This window comes from Fringilla coelebs, assembly GCF_963513975.1.
Source record: "Fringilla coelebs genome assembly, chromosome: 3".
NCBI lineage: Eukaryota > Metazoa > Chordata > Aves > Passeriformes > Fringillidae > Fringilla > Fringilla coelebs.
Genome location: NC_140030.1, coordinates 2,886,328 through 2,904,423, shown reverse-complemented (window position 1 = coordinate 2,904,423; position 18,096 = coordinate 2,886,328). Strand labels below are relative to the sequence as shown.

The 18,096-nt window shown below is 41.8% G+C and overlaps 1 protein-coding gene across 4 annotated transcripts in view; it reads left to right on the top strand.

The window, feature by feature from the left end:
• Window positions 1–18,096, top strand: part of KIF13B (kinesin family member 13B) — a 121,843-nt gene that overhangs the window by 80,334 nt on the left and 23,413 nt on the right. For all 4 annotated transcript variants that reach the window (XM_084203598.1, XM_084203599.1, XM_084203597.1 and 1 more), the window contains 14 exons: window positions 177–347; window positions 1,289–1,446; window positions 2,432–2,564; window positions 3,545–3,679; window positions 6,328–6,357; window positions 6,881–6,980; window positions 7,296–7,422; window positions 8,715–8,770; window positions 9,742–9,866; window positions 10,973–11,149; window positions 12,621–12,713; window positions 13,918–14,070; window positions 14,989–15,066; window positions 15,555–15,608. In XM_084203598.1, the coding sequence (XP_084059724.1) occupies window positions 177–347; window positions 1,289–1,446; window positions 2,432–2,564; window positions 3,545–3,679; window positions 6,328–6,357; window positions 6,881–6,980; window positions 7,296–7,422; window positions 8,715–8,770; window positions 9,742–9,866; window positions 10,973–11,149; window positions 12,621–12,713; window positions 13,918–14,070; window positions 14,989–15,066; window positions 15,555–15,608 (1,590 nt within the window). The remainder of the gene's footprint in view (window positions 1–176; window positions 348–1,288; window positions 1,447–2,431; window positions 2,565–3,544; window positions 3,680–6,327; window positions 6,358–6,880; window positions 6,981–7,295; window positions 7,423–8,714; window positions 8,771–9,741; window positions 9,867–10,972; window positions 11,150–12,620; window positions 12,714–13,917; window positions 14,071–14,988; window positions 15,067–15,554; window positions 15,609–18,096) is intronic.

Genomic DNA, 18,096 nt, shown 5'->3' with positions numbered 1-18,096 from the left:
TTGCTGAATTGTTTTTGGTTTGCTGTTCTTACTTTTTTTAATTTATGTTCTCATTTATTTTTTCTGTTCTTATATTTTTTTATGATTTGCAGTGGAACATTTTTCTGCCAGGTGATGTTTTTAGTTCCATGCCTGATGAATAAGTGCTTTTCATTTCTTTCTCACCTCCTTTCCAGATCAAAATACTTCAAGCTACAGGTTTGCCACAGCACCTGTCCAACTTTGTGTTCTGCAAATACACATTCTGGGATCAAGTGGAGCCAGTTATTGTTGCACCTGAGGTGGATCCTTCCCAGTCTTCCATCAGCAAGGAGCCACGGTGCATGGTTGTTTTTGACCACTGCAATGTAATTTCTTTTTCTGTTTTATTCATTAAACTGTAAGGCAGGCAAAAAAAAAAAGGCAGATTAAGTCTGTGTAGCAGTTTTATCTGTATCTTTTCTCACATTTTATTTCATAATGCCCTAATACCATTTTTAATTTCATTATGTTGATACACTAATATTTTTTTAATAAGAAATCACATGTCTTCAGAGTCCATTTAAGTTTGATTCTTCTGCACTGGTCATTTCTATAAAAATTACTGAAGGTGGAGTGGGTTAATAAAGGAAAACATCAGTTCATCTGAGAAACTAATATTGGAGTTTATCCTCAGTAAAATTCACTGTGGATGAGGGATATTTATCTGAGGTTATTTGATGTCACTAACTGAGCTGATCACTCTGAACTGATGAAATGAACAGAAATGTCCCAATTCTGGGACATGAGGCTGCTCTGGATGCTGAAGTTGGGTTGTTAGAGGTCAGAACAGACTATTTAGGACAGACTCTTTCTTCCCACTGGCTTTGGAGCAGCTGAGCAGAGGCATTTTATAGAGACATCTAAAGTCAGTTTGGATGCAGCTGTCATCATATTCTATCACTTCTCATCACACTGGGCAATTTATTCCTCTTCCCATTTGTGAAATGGATGTAACACCTTCTGATGAGTTTTGATTTTCTGATTCTGAGCATTGCAACATATGCTTTGATTTTTTTCTGAGCCATTGGCTCAGGGCTTGCAACAGCCTGTGGTCATTTTTCAGCTCCTTGTAGACTTTAATCTTTGGAAAATCACATACCTTTGACTTGCCTCCTGATTTTACAAACTGAGCCAACACTTCCTTTCCCCTGGGTTGTGTCTTGGGAGCTGGGGGGACTTTGCTAAATGTTTTTATTAAAATCAAGGCAGTAAAATCTCCCAGCCTGAGTCATGTAGTCACAGTTGCCAACTGGTTTGTCCTTTCCAGGAGGTTTCTGTGAATATTTCTGAAGACTTCATGGAACATCTTTATGATGGTGCTTTGGCCATTGAAGTTTATGGACACAAACAGACTGGTGACAGAAAAAACCCAGCCCTGTGGGATTTGGGAATAATTCAAGCCAAAACACGCAGCCTTCGGGACAGGTACATGTGGGAAAATGCATCTTTGGTTTGGAATTCGGGAAAAATCACCATCTGAAATGCCCAGTTTTGAAGCAGGTTTGGGGCAAGGAGTCAGATTTTGAACTGAAGGCCACTGGATGACTCCAATTCATTCCTGGCTATGAAATGCCATCCCTGTAATGCTTCTCCTGGAAAAGTTTTATTTCTTATTACCTCAGTTTGGATAAATATGTAATATTATGGTAATTCAGACTGCAGGGAGGTGCTTTTTGTTTGCTGGCACCATTTGTTGTCCCCAAAGTAATCTTGTGGTAGCATTTTCTTAAATGTGAGTTGTTCTGCCTCTTCAATTAGAAGGCAGCTCTGCATCTTAATTTATTGGCAGTTCCTTCTCTTTTTACTTGCAGCTTAAGCTTATGTTGACTATTAAGCTGCATATAGGGAAATTTAAAATAAAAGTCAGGGAAATTTGACAGAGAGGAAAAGGATGCTCTAAAATAGTGGGTTATGTTTGGTAGCTGAGTAGTGAGCACCTCTATCCTTTTTAATTTTGAAGTTCTACAAAAATGGCTGTTTCTTATTAAGCTCTGGGAAGAGTTGGAGAGAAGGCAGTGATATGAAGGAGGTCAGGAAGGTGCTCTGAATTTTGAGAGCTTGTGAGACAATGTCATATTTCATTCTTCTGTTTTCCATCTCAGCCTGATTGCCCTGACAACACTGGGCTTCTGTGGCAGGAGTTGAGACCAGAGCTTAAATGTGGAATTGGGGTTTGTATTGGAATCAGGAAAAGGCTCGTTTCTGATGTTTGACTAAAATAGCTGTCAGGAAAATTTAGAAGCTCTGCACAGCTGCTACCTGTGTGCTCACAAATGGTGCATTAATTGCAGCTGCTGTTGCTGCTTCAGCCTGCACTCTGAGCTTAGTGTTTTGATGTTTTAATGCTCTTTGGGGAGAAAAAAAACCATCCAAAGAAAAGAAACAACCCAGTCTGTGGCTTGTTCTGCAGGTGGAGCGAGGTGACGCGCAAAGTGGAGCTGTGGGTTCAGATCCTGGAGCTCAATGAGAACGGGGAGTACTGCCCAGTGGAGGTGACCCCTGCCAAGGACGTCAGCACAGGAGGCATCTTCCAGCTCAGACAGGTGAGGTGGCACAGGCAGTGTTCCAGCTGTGCCAAAAACACCTGGGGAGCTTTGCTTTGGGTGGCCAAGGAAGTTTCAAGCTTAGGTGCAAAATGTGATGTTGTAGAAAACAGATGGAAAGCAGGAGACTGAGCTTAAAGGTGATCAAAACCCTCCCTGTAACCTTTTTGCTCTGTCCTGTGCCAGCACCTGGCAGAAGGGACATCAGTCTCCACTGAGCTTCATTATTTTTTAAAGAGGTCCAAGAATTCTCTTTTATTTGATACTTCCAGCCAAGCACTCCTTTGTTCTTTGAATTCTACCTGCTTTAAATTGTTAATGCTTAACTGAGCAGCTCACATTTTTAAAATGATGAGCTATTGATAAGCTGCTGCCCAAAGAACACAAGGAATCAGTAAAAGTTAGATACAGGCTGCTCCTCTGACCTCACCAACTCCTTTGATTTTTATTTTAATTTTCTTCTTTTTATTTAATTTTTTCCTCCCCTTACAGTTTTAGTAAAAAGCAGCAGTTGCTTTGCTGCACTGATACCATCAGTGAGTCAGAATTTTCAGCCAAGGAGAGCAGAGCCAGAAAAAGTTCACTGAAATTCCAGTAGCTCACCAAATTAGACTATTTGCCCTCCTCTTTTGTAGGTGGGAAGAAGATCCCATTTTCTGCCTTCAAAAGCATTAAAAATAAAATCCTATAAGGGTATGTTTGAAAACCCTCCAGAAACATAAACTGAGGAGCTGCTGAATGCTGAACTTTTATTTTTCTCTGTAAATTCATAAATCCTGTAAATATAAATCCTTGCAACAGGAGGGAGATCTCTTGAACACTGGGTCATTGGGATTGCAAATCTTTGTTCTTCCCAAGAGAAAAATATAATTTTCCTTGCCAATGGCTGCCAGTAGAGGTCTCTGTGGAATTAAACTTCCAGCACTTTATATTCTTATTTTTTTTTAAACAAGCATTTCAAATTGTTCTTTTTTGGACAGGGGCAATCTCGACGAATCCAGGTTGAAGTGAAATCTGTGCAGGAATCTGGGACCTTGCCACTGATGGAGGAATCCATATTATCTGTTGGTGTTGGCTGTGTTCAAATAAAACATGTCAAGTCACAAAATTATCAGGTAAAACTCTGAATATTTACTGTCAGCTATTTCCAAGAGCTGGAAAGCATCAAGGGAATCATTTCCCATGGCAAAAAATAACACTTGTAAGATGTTTTGTGTCTCTTCTGGTTTTGGTTGGGTTTTTTTTCCTATTTTTGAAAGCAGCACAGCCTTAAGACTGTCAAAGAAGAAAAGAAAATGCAAATATTCCTAAAATCCATTAGGAGTTCTTTGTGTAGATTTTACTTCAAATATTAGACATGGAAAGCAATATTAAGTAAGTATTCAAAACAGAACTTAATTTTAAGTATTCAAATTAAAATAAATCAATGCAATAAATATTTATATAGTGTCAAATTCCAAATTTTAGAATTCCAGGAACCACTTGTGGGATGTTGGGCTGTTCTTGGACAGTCTCATACAAACTGCACCTCGTGTGCATCCCTCTCTTTTTAGAGGATTGTCTTCTTGCAGTGCTCCTATGTGAGTTTCTGGTGCACTTTGACATTTTCCCTCCTGCAGATAAATGAGAATTCAGTGACTCCCTGGAGCTGGCAAAAAAGCCAAAATCTGGTGCAGCAGAACAGGTCTCTGAACTTGTTTGATTTGCTGCCCTGCTTGAGACAAGGCCAGCTAAGTGGAAAAGCAGGAGATGTCCCAAAATATTTACCTTATTGACAGTGTCTGATCCAATCCATGTCTGCTCCCCTTTTTTTGCTTAATCAGGATGGCTTTTCCTTTGAGCTCTGAAGTACTTGGGCTTTCTGTTGTTTCCTAACCCAGGCAGTCCTTTCCCATTGAGTGTCTGAGGATCAAAAAGGGGAATTTTTTTCCAGCAGCATCCTGGGCAGATTGTTCCTGTTATTCCCCATTATGCTCCTGCTGGCTCTCCCTGCAGTTTTTCCATCACAGCAGCCCCTGATACCCACATTTCCTTCCTATAAAGCCAGGGAACTCCTGAATGGAGGAAGTTTTTCTCCTAGGACAGCATGATTGATTCTTGCAGTTTTTCCTTGACCCACAAGCTGCAAGTGCCCCTTTCAGCCTCTTTTGTAGGGACAAGTCCCAGGGGAGCATCCTGTCTGCCTCGCCTTATTTATTCCCCAGAGAATTCCTGATCCACTGACCAGTTCCAGACTTATCCCACAGAGCTGGCAGTCCCCAAAATAGTACATTTCATCAAGGAGAAAGACTTAACTCAGCTTGAGAGAGAGAAACCAGTGAGTTATGCCTGACACTGATAACCCCCATGGGAAAGGGCCACTGAAAATCAGATTTTATGAGACTTGTTGCTTACAATAGGCTTTAGACATCAGCACCTGGATTTTTAGTCCCCTTATTATCATATCTCTTGTCTCAGGTAAATCAGGTATCTGGTATCTCTGGAATGTGAAAGGATTTTCTAAGGACCTTGAACTAAGGAAATGCCTCTTCTCTGTGGCTTTTTAATTTTCACTTAGCTAAATTTTTGCTTTCATGGTAAATGTAGAAAAGGAGGCTCTGGTGGCTCATTATTGCTTAACTATGTAAGTAATAACTCCTTGAGGATTGGAGTCCTCATTCCTTTTCCATTCCCTGTGAGGAGGGGCAGTTGTGCCCATTGCAAGTGGCTCTGCTTGGGATGAAGGTTGAGAATTAAAGGTGGTGTCAGCCTTGGGAAAATAATGGGAATGAAGGTTAAAAGTCTGCATGGTCACTCCTGGTGTGGCTGCTGTTCTAATTCCATCATAATTGCAGGAGATTTTTACAGTTCTCCTTTGCAGTGAATTTACCTCCAATCATTTGGACACATCTCAGTTTTGGGGGCACTTCAGGAGAGACCCTGAGGGGCTGGAGCCTGTCCAGGGAAGGGAACAGAGCTGGGGAAGGTTTGGAGCACCAGGAGAGGCTGAGGGAGCTGGGAAAGGGGCTCAGCCTGGAGAAAAGGAGGCTCCAGAGGGAATTTTCCTCTCTGGAATTCCCTGACATGAAGGGGCAGCCAGATGGGATTGGGATTTCTCCCAGAGAAAGGGACAAGATGAGAGGGAACAGCCTTAAATCATGCCAGGGGAGGTTCAGATTGGATATTTGGAACAATTCCTTCATGGAAAGAGTTGTCCAGCTCTGGCAAAGCTGCCCAGGACAGTTGCAGAGTCTCCATCCCTGGAAGTGTTCAGAAAACCTCTGGATGTGGCACTTGAGGTTCAGTGCTGACCATGGTGGTGCTGCTGGTTGATGGTTGGACTCTTAAAAGTCTTTTTCAGCTTTAACAGTTCTGGGATTCTGTACCAGACTTTGATTTTTCAGCACTTGCTGAAACACTTAAGTCTTAGAGGTAAAACAGCATTTTTCTTTGCTGTCCAGGGTCAGCAGGTTTTAAGGTGTTTCTCCTGTTTCTTTCTTGTATTCCATTTTCTTTCAATTATTAAGACTTCTGATAGTTCACATTACTGTGAATTTTTCCATTATAATTATTGGATTGTTCTGGTTGGTGTTTAGATGAGATGATACCAGCAAATTTTTGGGATGTCAGTGTGTTTTAGTTCTATGACCATTGCTAAACTCAGACTTTTATTTTTATGGAAGACTGTTAATATTGCTTAAAATAGTTGCACCTTTTGCATTCACTATGTTTCCTGCTATGAAAAAAGAAAATTATTGCATGATTTTTTTGTGTTTTGGCCTAGGAAGAAGAGGATGAAATGGACAGTTATCAGGTAAAAATTTAAAAATCTCTCCTACAAATGCAAAAGTTTTCAGATTAAAGCATATTAGAGGAGGAACTGAATGTTCTTAGGGATACTGAGGTGTTTTGGGAGTTTTTTAAAGGACATGAGCACTTGGAAAAAATCATTTTAAGGGCACATTTGCAGATGCCATCAGAGTGGGATGGTGTGGGGTAGGGATGAATTCCTGACAAGAGGCTGCTAAACACTGAGGGAAGCAGTGAGGACTGGGATTTCCAGCTCCAGTGGTTAGTGAGTCTTGGAGTAGTTTGGGGGCAAAGAATTGTATAAAATGAAGGGTTTTTTTCAGCTGGGTAGTACAGAAAAAAAGCTAAAGAGTTGGCAAGCAAAAATACTTCAAATAAGATCTGGAAAGTTGAAGGGTTTGGATGTGTCTTCATCTTCTGCTTGGGTGTAGGATGAGCAGAAGGGTTGAGAAAATGTGCAAACCACAATCAGGAAACCTTGGCTTTCCTGGGGCAATATTTAATGTGGGTTTTTTTCCCCTTTTTAGGACAGGGATTTGGAGAGGCTCCGTAGGAAGTGGCTCTGTGCCTTAACAAAGCGCCAGGAGTACCTTGATCAGCAGCTGCAGAAACTCGTGGGGAAGCCTGGTAAGAAAAATGCTGCTAAAGGTAACAGGCTGAGAGATAGGCACACATTTTTTATCTCAGTATGTTGTCAAACTTAGAAAAGATGTTCATGGAGAGTTGGAGCCCTGAACTCAGCAGTAATTTGCTTTTTTTCGGAGGGAAGTTAAAGTTGGAGAAGCCTCTATGGAATTGTTTGTTGTTTTGGGGTGTTTCTTTGTGTGCTGGGTTGTGAACAGAGCAGGTTTATTCTCTCATGGGGGGCACAAAGTCCCTGCCATGTGCCAGAGGCACTCAGAGCTGCTCTGCTGTCCTGAGTGCCCTCCTGACATCTTGCAGATAAAACAGAGGACGACGCGGACCGGGAGGCTCAGCTCTTGGAGATGAGGCTGACCCTCACAGAAGAAAGGAATGCTGTGATGGTTCCTTCTGCTGGCAGTGGGATCCCTGGAGCTCCAGCAGAGTGGTAGGAACATCCATTCCCAGAGGAAAGATGTAAAAATGATGCACAGCCCATTCCTGGCTTTGGATTGTGGCCATTTTTTTTTTCTCTCTCTTCAATCTGGCCTCTGTACCCTGCATGAGCAAAGTTGTTAAAATTAGGCCTCTTGCTTAAATTATTTTATCAGGTTGTGTCTCTGAAATCCAGAAATGCTGTTTGGTAAACGATGCTGTCATTGATCAGGGTGTAATTATAACCTTCTGAAAAAAGGAATCAATATTTATTACCACTGCACTCGCCATTTAAAAAAATTAGCTAATATGTTAACTACCTAGTTCATTCACTTAAAAGGCCCTCTCATCATAAAACTGCATCTCCAGGAGCATTTTGTTGCACTCCTGGTTTGAGAACAAACTCTGTTTAGTCAGCAAGTGTTCCATGTAATTTTCTGAACATTAAAAATAGTAGAGAGCACTAGACTGAGACTGCTGTGCTGGATCAGCTGTGAGCAGCAACTGCAGATGAGGATTTGGGGTTGTTTCACCTCAAACTCAACTTCAGTTCCTTGAAACTTCCTGAATATCTTTTCTGAGCAAGCCTCTAACAGTATTTATTGATGGAATTAAGTGTCATGGAGTTTGAAGCTGAAGTTTGTCAGAGCTTCTAAAGCATTAAAAAAAATATCAAGTCCTTGTTGGAAACACATAACTTTCACATCAGTGTGTTTCATTAGGTTTGAAAACAGGGGAGCTGCAGGAAAGTTGCTCCAGGAAAAATCTGGTTTGCACCAGAGGAAATGTTCAGTATGATTCAAGCAATTTATACATTCCAAGACTCCGGCCTGCTCTTGTTCACTATTTAGAATTTTGGCTCTTCAGTATGTGTTTTGTAAGAAAGAGTAATAACTGTGTGGAGTGGCAGCATCAGTGTTAGTTTAAAAACATTGAGACTGGCTTTTCTGATTCCCCATTTTCCCTGCCATCACTAAAGTAGAGAGGTTTGCATCTCATGAATGTGTGTGTCAGAGTAAATAAACTTAATTTTGTTATTAGCATTTAGGAGAGAGAAAACACTTCAGGAAGCAGAGGTCAAAGAAGATAATAATTCTGAGAGAGCTGATATAAAAGAAATAATAATTTATTTGAGTCTCTTGGAATCTGCAGCAGTAAATTAAAGAGGTTTGCCAAGGTTATCAATGGTCTGGCTAAAAATTGCAGGCTGAATGCAATCTCCTGGGGGTTTGGACCACCAGGGACGTGTGCTGGGTAAATCTCTCTTACTTTAAATGCCACCATTGTCCCTGTCTTGTATTTTAGGACTCCTGTGGCTGGTATGGAAACTCACATTCCTGTTATATTCCTTGACTTGAATGGTAAGTGGTCCTTAAGATGGCAGAGTAATTTGGAAACAAACTTCATCCAGCCAGTGACGTTACAGAATTGAAGCAAGCTCTTAAAATGAACAAAAGCCTGGAATGGCAGGTGGATTAATTGGAGGAGTGTCCATTTTCCCTGAAACATATTGCTTAATGTTTAAAAATTAACAGTATTATGTATGGAAGGAACCATAGGGTTTTAGCAATCCCATGTTTCAGTGCATCCCAATGCAAGATCCAGTTTGAACAATGTGTTTGTCACATGCTCCTACCAAAGATGGGAAGTTGGAGCCAAGAAGCCCCAGAAAAATCCAGGAAGCAATCAGTTAAATAAATCCTGGGTAGGATGTTTAAAAGAGGGTTAACATTTGGATGAGAGGTGTCAGGTGAGAAGGGGAGGTGACACTCAGCCTGTTGGGAGGAGACCTGGGCTGCAATCCTCTGGCATTGGTGGTTTGTCCAGCTGGGACAGCACATCCATGGATCCAATGGCTTCAGAGAGGAGCTGGTTAATAATTCATGGGGAGGGACTCCAGCCAGGACAGGTTGAGCTTCTTAAAACCCAGATTAAGAGTTTGTTTAATCATGATCTAAAAGTGTACTGTGTTTTCTCCTGTTCAACCAGCAGCTTATCTTAACAGCACCACATTTTTAATGCCCAATAACCTCAGTGCTGGAAATACACCTGTGGGCAAGGAAGGGGTGTTTGCCATGGGTGGAGATTCCTGCCCTTTATCAGGCACATTTGAGTCTGTGTCCCCAAATCTTTGTGCACACTTTCTGCATAGAAAGGGGATTTTTTTTTTTTTTTTAAGTGGAGCAATTCAGCCTTAATTTTGTTGGTGAAGTCTTAAATAGCCGAGGTGGGGAGCTGGGGATGAAAATGTGAATTCATGACTTGCTGATGGTTTTTAAAAAGGGTGATTACTTTGTGTTTCCTCACCTTCCACATCCCCTCCTGTTTGCAGCTGATGACTTCAGCTCCCAGGATAACCTGGATGACCCAGAGGCAGGAGGCTGGGATGCTACTCTGGTGGCAGAGGAGGAAGAGGAATTCTTTGAGCTGCAGATTGTGAAGCATCACGACAGTGAGGTAAGAGAAGCTGCAGACCAGGGAGTTTCAGTCCTTTAATTGTTCTTTTTATGTCTCCACACGTGAAAATAATACATCAGATGTGTCCTAGAAATGATACAGCACTTGTTTCTCCTGTGAGCAACTGTGTTTTCACGGAATATTCCATAGGAGTGTAACCATGATTTGGAAAATAGAAAAACTCAAGAATCTTCCTTCATCCAAACATTCCAAAAGTCTGAGATTCAGTTTGTATTTAACAAAGAAAAACCCCTGAGCAAATTAGAGTTCCAAAGCCCCAGCTGAAAAGCTAAACAATCTTAATTGTTAACATTTTTACCTCTGCATTGTTACACTCATTTTCCTCCATTTTGCCACATAACTCATACTTTCACAACTTTACAATTGTTGGTTTATAATTTCTACTATTAGATTTTGAATGTCTGACTTATTTCTTAAAATTTTGCTTCTTTTTCTGAAACTTTTTTGGATTTTAGAGGAGCTTTATTCCTGGTAGTTCTGTTTAGGATTTTTTTTTTTTTTTACCTGATTTGTATTTAGAGCCTGGAAATTTGGCTACCAGGCCATTTTTCTTACGACTTGAAGCTAAACCATTTAAATCTTCATTAATACTTATATTTTAACATGCAAGAAGAGAAATTGCTGCCTTTGCTGTATTGCTAGAAAGGCTTCAGCAAAGTTATTTCTCAAATACAGACAGAATTTTTGTGGTGTGATGAAAGATTTCCACTGCAATCTCTGTTGCTCTCTGGTTTATCTTAATAAATTAGGCCAAATGGTCCTGCACTTCTGCATATTTTATAATTTATTTGCAATGATCCTGGGTATTCAAAGATCTTTTTTCAAGAGGAAATGTTCCAGAGTTTGAGCAAGTTGGCATTTTTAATCCCAACATCTTAATTTGGCAAACTGATCTTGATTTTTAAATGGCCTCTTCTAAAGTGCAGGGATTTTTTTCTTCACAGGGAGCGAAACGGAGAAGCCGACTCTCAGAATTTATGTATTATGTATTTTTGCTAATTATGCTTAATTAATTACAGTTAATTATACACCTAATTATGCTTATTAGAGGATACATTTTTTTTCTTCCCCCCCCCTTTCTGCAGGTGAAAGCAGAAGCCTCGTGGGACTCCACGGTCCACGACTGCATCCAGCTCAGCAAGGGGACGGCGGCGGAGGAGAGGGTTTACCTGATTGTCAGAGCCACTGTCCAGCTCAGCCACCCCGCAGAGATGCAGCTGGTGCTGCGCAAGCGCATCTGTGTCAATGTCTATGGCAGACAGGTACAGATCCTGCAGCCCTTCCCACCTCCCAGGACTCACATTCCCTCCTCTCTCCCCCCATCTCAGCCTGGGTGGAGGTGCCGGATCAGCGGGGTCCAGCGAGGCTTTGAGCTGCCAAGTTGTTTTCCTGGTATCCCTTGTGTTGTGGATGATGACACAGCTTGTTTTTTTAAGGCATCTAAATATGAGAAATTAATTTTTCTTTTAACCACTAAGTGCTTTCTCACTGGAAAAAGAAGAAGAGTTAATTTCTCATGAGCTCAGAGTTTGCATTTTGCATAAAGGAACTTGTGTGTTTCCTTAACCATTTGTATTTACACCTCCAGGTATTTAGAAATCAGCTAGGAATAGTTGGAAGAGAGATCCCTTGTGTTGATTCACCAGAGTTAATCACTCTTGGTCCTTTATGTTTTCCAGCTGGTGCTCTTACAATAATGTGTAGGTGAGAGCAGGGTGTTTGATAAATTGCAGGCAGTGAAGTTGTCATTCCATTTGCAGCATCATGCCCTGAAAATAATATAAATCCTGAGAATGATAGGGGAGGAAGGAGTTTGTTCAGCACTGTCTGAGAATCCAGCCTCCCCTGGCAGTGATAATGACAAAGCATTGATTGTTATTCTGGTTGCACATCTGTAGTTAAAATCTGAAGCAAGAGCAAAGAGAAGAGGTGTGGTCACACCCAGAAACCCTGAAGGCAACTCCCAGTGCTGGAAGTAGAACCCCAGTTCTTGGTGCTTCCATCAGGCAGAAGCTTTTTCTCAGCAAGGGAAGAGCAGTGAATTTTTTGTCATATGGAATGGGAGACTGTATTGAACAGATCAATTGAATGTGCCAATAATCACAATCGGGTGAAGTCTTCATCAATTCTGTTTTCTACAGATTTAGTCAGTGCCTTTTTTTACTTTCATCCGACACAGAATCTTTGGCTTTCTTCCTGTTTTTCTAAAAACCCCCGTCAATAACCTTTCCTGGGAGTTTGTCTCAGCAGCATCTTTGAATGACTCATCTCTGCATTAATTCAACAGTCCAGTTCTTAACCCTGCAAGGCGCCAAGTCAGCATAAACAATGACCATGCCCCTTAAATCATTCTTCATAACGATCTCTTTGGTCAAGAATTTAATGTCTGTACTTGTCAATATTCAAGACAAGTCACCTAGGGCTCTGTCAGGAAAAAAAAAGCACCTCTAAAAGCAGCTGATGCTTGGTGAAACAGTCACCTTGCAAGGAAGGAAGTGACTCCTTCTCTGTATCCACAATAAGCAAGCAAATTATTATTCCCAATTTGAAATCTTTGGCTCTTACATGTTTATTGGTTAGACTTTGGAGTTTGGGCTTCTTTCATTGTGAGCTGTATTTATTTCAGCTGGAATCTGTTAATCCACAGCTGGAATCTGTTAATCCACATTTTCCTCATGTTTATTTCAGCTGGAATCTGTTAATCCACCTTTTCCTTGTGTTTCCTCCTCGCAGGGTTTTGCACAGAGTTTCCTCCGAAGAATGTCCCCCCGAAGTTCCATCCCTGGCTGTGGTGTCACTTTTGAGATAGTCTCAAACATTCCAGAGGTGAGGAAGAAAACAGAGTGTCTCAAATTGGCCAAGAGCCTCTCATTTTGTGCTTTCCCCCCTCATTTTGAGCGTGCTGGCTCTTGCTGCTGCCAGCATAAACTGTGGTTTGTAAAAGATGGAGCCTGTTCCTCTACATGCTGTGACTTAACAGCAGCCTCTGTCTCATCAGTGTCACTGTGTATTTTGTTGAGTGAGCATCTATTTGCTCAGGTCCTTGAAGAGGCAGTTAGGAGAGGTGGGGGGGGGGAGGAAAAAGAGGGAGGAAAAATGGGCAGGTGAAGTGCCTGCTGCGGGGAGCACAAGAATCTGTGGAAAAAAATAACAAAGTGGCTTTTTCTCAGTAATGTCTTCATGCAACTCTTGATTCCTGAGCATATTCCCAGTTAGATGCTAATCCTTTCTTTCCAAAGAGATGCTCTATCAGGGCACTTGTGAAAACATTAACACATGAAGAGCCAAAACTCTGATTGCTGCCTGGCTCTTTCATGTTCTGCTGCATTTTGCACTCTGTGTTGAAATGCTTCTCAAGCAATGTTCTATTTTTTTTCTTCTTGCAGCTCACTTGAAATTTTGTTTTCCTCTCAGGTTAGATAACGCCCCAAATGTGCTCAAGCACTTTTTAATTATGAAATACCTGAATGCAGCCCTTTTGCTAATTAATGGCAATGTCTCAGTGTGAGACTCTCAGAAATTACCCAAAAAGCCTCAAAACAATAACCACATACAGCTTGAGATGTCTGTGACAGCGGCAGGAGCACCTGTGCAGGTTGCATGGCCCAAGGTGTTTATTTGGATCAGAATCTTAGATTGGGTATTAGGAAGAGATTTAGAATAGATATTAGGAAGAAATCTAGACTAGATATTAGGAAAAAACTCCTTTTCTCTGAGGGTGGTGAGGCAGTGATTGCCCAGAGAGGTTCTGGACTCCCCATCCATGGAAGTGTCTGTGGCCAGGTTGGACAGAGCTTGGAGCAGCCTGGGATGGTGGAAAGTGTCCCTGCCCCTGGCAGGGGGTGGAATGGGATGAGTTTTAAGGTCTCTTCCAACCCAAACTATTCCATGATTCTCATCTGCCTCTGAGCTTAAGGACAAACAGTGCTGAGCTGGTGCTGTGTGGTTTAAAAATGCATTTTCTCTGGGAGTGACGGGAGAGATTTTGGTTTTATTTTAAAGTTCTGCCCTCTCTTTTTTGCCTCCCCAGGATGCTCAAGGGGCTGAGGAGCGGGAGGCACTGGCCAGGATGGCAGCAAACGTGGAAGATGCAGCTTCAGCTGACTCTGAAGCCTACATTGAGAAGTACCTGCGGAGCGTCCTGGCCGTGGAGAACATCCTCACCCTGGACCGGCTGCGCCAGGTCTGGCTGCAGCAGGGAGTGCTGAGAGCTGTGTGTGCCATCCAAACACCCTCCTGAGTGCACACAAACCACCCAACAACCCCCAAAAAACCACCCCAGTGCACACTCAGCATCCCAGAGTGCGCCTGTGACAAAGGTCCAGGGGAGCAGAGACGTCCTCGCTCAGCTCCAGCACGGATGGGGCTGGGAGTTCCCTGCTCAGGGCACGGTTCTGGGGGGGCCTGGTTTGGTTTTAGGGGTTTTCATTGCTAATTCTGGTTCAGGAAAAGGAGTTGTGTGGCCTTAGCTTCTGCTTTCTGCAGCTGTACCAATAGTTTCTGCAATTGCCAGTAGAAATTTTGCCATTTTGCCCACATTCTACTCTGAATTCACCAAAGCCATCCTGCCAATAAAAAAAGACATTGATTGGGTTAATTTTAAGTACTATAACTTGATCTGTTTACCAGGAGAAATACAGGAGAGAAAAACATTTGTTGAAAATTGTTCTCCTGGATATAAATTATGCAAGCACAAAGAGAAAAGTTATGCAAAACAAGCTGGAGCTTGTGCCTGCCCACTATAAATTCACAGGGAAGTGTGATGCACTTTAAATATTGAAAGCAAGTTCCCTGTCATTTATAATTAGTTTAAAGGATTAAAATAGGAGCTCAGCTAGGAAAGAGAGTCTAAGTCTTTGCATCTCTGTCATCTCCTAGAATCAAGACTGCAAAATCCTACACCTGCCAATCAGCAAAATACCAGATGTTAAAATTTATCCATTCATAATTTTAGCCATGTAAACTTTACAGACAGCAGCCTGTGCCACAAGGCAGCTCAGAAACATTTTACTTGTATAGACAAAGGTGTCCTGGCATGATCAGAGCTTTAACTCTTGCCAAATACACTTATTTTCTTCATTTTGCTCTCTGTGACTGCCAGGAAGTTGCTGTAAAGGAGCAGCTGATGGGAAAAGGAAAACTCTACCGCAGGAGCCTGAGCTCCCCCAACGTGAATCGGGTGAGTTCTCCCTGCTGGCATCCCCAGCAGCTCCACTCTTCATTCTCAGGTCCTGGAGTCATGGAATAGAGCAATGAATTTCCTTCTTTTTGACCCCTCTGTGTTATTTCTTTTTCCCCTGAACAATGGAGATTTTTCATTTCCTTTCCAAGTTGAAGGGTTGGGGGTTTTTTTCTCTTCTTCTTTAGAAGATTTGAAAACAAGTTAGAACTATATGCTGAACTTAACCAGTGTTGTGCATAAAAAAAATAAGACTTCTGCTGCCCAAAATTTAAAAAGAAATCATTTGATAGAACTGCTAATCAAACTAATGACAAATTCTGGCTCCTCCCAGGTCAAGAATTAAATTTTCACCTTTAATTTCTTGGATTTTGTTTCTGCTTTAACCACAACACTGTTTCACTTCAACCTTACTAGTCAAGAGGCATAGTTATGAATTTTTTGAAGTTCTTAGTAAGAAATAATTCTGCTTCTTTTAACTCTTGCAGCTTTCTGCAAGCCGCCAGGATTTAGCCCCCCCTTATAACCTGAGCAGTAACAGGGTGAGTATCTGCAGATCTCCTGGGAAAACTGTGAAAAAAAGGAAATTCCCAGTGATTAGGAGCAGAAATGGGAAATATCTCTGAGAAATGGGCCACCCCCATGTGCTTCTGGATCGTTGGGACAGAAATAAGTTTTGGATGTGCTGCTCTGGGCCTCCCTGGGGATGTTCCCTGCTCTTGTCCCAGCCCCTGTCCCCTGTCCCAGGAGCATTGTCCAGCTTTAGAGCTCTTCCAGAGCTTTCACCTGGGTGGAGGGAAAAATACTGGGAGAAAGGAAGAGTTTTGGATCCATATGTTAGTTCAAGTCCACCTCTAGACAAAATAAAGGCTGTGAAGAAAGTCCCTGATCTCCCAGGGGTCCTGATCTTGTGGTGGGTGATAATCCTGCCCATTTTATTCCCTAAAAACAGCACTGTAGACCCAAAGCATTCCTTTAAAAGGTGAAAAATTAAATTTAAGCTTATTTTCCAAATCTTAGATCAACTGAAGGATCTCCTCCTGATAGATATTCTGCCCAGCAAGTGTGGAGTCATTTTGAGGGGGAGAATCTGGTGGTGACAAGGCATTTTAATGCATAATGCAGTTGCACAGAATAATAGAATTTTGATGTAGTGCTCCAGCATTGGTTGCTAAATCTGCTACATCTGATCCATGGAGAGAATGCTAAAATATGTGCAGGTGACAAAGTGTTTGTAGCAACTTCTGCTTGGAGAGAACTGTGGGGTGTTTCAATACTGTAAGGTTTTTAAAGCAAAAATTAAAAGATTAGGATTCTTAATGATTTCTGTTTTTCTCCTCCCTTCCCCTCAATGATTTCTCTCATTGCATGTTTCAGAGTCCAAAGGTCCCAGCAGAGGTAATGCATTAGGTCCACCTAATGAGTGGGATAATAATTTTATCTCACTATAAAGTTGATTTTGCTCACTCACACGCTTTTATTTCCTGCTTTGAAGATGCTGCTGGTGGTGCCTCATTTGCATAGCACAGAGCAAACGAGTTTTTCCATTGAAATGCTGTCATTAATGCAGTGTGAACTGGTACAAAGCAGAGAACTTTTCTCCTTGGGTGCATCTGATGGGTTCTCACAGAGCTGGAGCTGTTCAGTGCCGTTTCTCAGGGATTTTTGGACAGGGTGAAGTAATTTCAGAAATAACTCCCTCTCAGCTGAAAAAAATAGACATGAAAGCAAGCAAATATCTAAATATCTGCCAGTGAATATTAGCCTGGAGATGAGATAAACATTGAGACTTTCTCTCAAATCTTGCTCAGGCTTTATGGCTTTTATAGTTCAGTGTGATCAACTCTTGATTTCTGTGAACAAATGACTTTAAAATAATAACTGGGCCAATGGAAAACGTGCTTTTCCTTAGTTTTGTGTTAGTGCTCTCAGAGGAATGACCCCTTTTCCCAAGCTTTGGTTATTGTTGGAACTGTTGGCAGTGGTTTGCATGAGGTTTTGCAGCTCTTGGCCGTGGCTGTAGTTGGTGCTGGAGACTCTGTGCTGCAGGAATGTGGAGCTGAGGTGGTGGAGCTGCTCCCCTTGCTTGCAGTGAGCTTCAATCCAAGGCACTTGTTCCTCAGGACATGGAGGTGGGACCTCCCCAGCTGGGAATTCCTGGTTTTCAAGGGATCTCTGCTTCCAGGCCACGTTGGACCGGGCTAGGCACAGCCTGGCTTAGTGGAAGTGTCCCTGCCCAGGGCAGGGAGTTGGAATTAGGTGATCTTTAAACCCTCCTAACCCAAACTAGTCTGTCATGCACGATCCAGTTTCAATAAGAAGATGAGCAAAATCTTTTGTAATCCCAGTGAAATATTTAATAAATCCTTAAAAGTCCCTGAAGCACCCAGACACCGCAGAGCTCACTGGTGAGATCAATCCTGTCCAGTTTAGCATAAAGCACCTGAGAAGAGCTTGACAGGCAGAGTTTTGGTTAAGCTGGATGTCTTTGTCCCTTGGTGAGAAATTTGGTGGCAAAAAAGTCTTGTCCAGCAGTCATGGATTGTTATTTTATTGCCATTTCATTAGGAATTGGGATTTGTTTATTATAATAAGCCAATCCCAAATAAGTGATTTAATGTCTCACAGGACACTGACAACACCTGAACTGGGTGCAGAATATTGATGGAAGCCCTTTGCACATTCCAGGATATTCCTTTCTTTAACTTTCATTCCATTTCTTTATTTCTCTCTCTAACTGTGTTCCTTGCATCCCTGCTGCCTTTACCATGGATTTTTAGCTTTGTGGAAAGGGCTCCTGAGTCTTATTCCTCTATGTCAAGCACCATCCATGCTGGTAAAATTTGGATTTGCTCCATTTTCCATCACTCAGAAGAGCCAGGACTCATTCCCCTGTTAAAAAAAAAAAGAAAAAGTATTAAACAAGAATATTATATGAGTTGAAATAAGAATTAAAGGTGCTGTCAGTGCAACTACAACAGGCAGCCCAGGAATTTGAAGAATTAAGTCATGGATTCATCTTGCAGACTT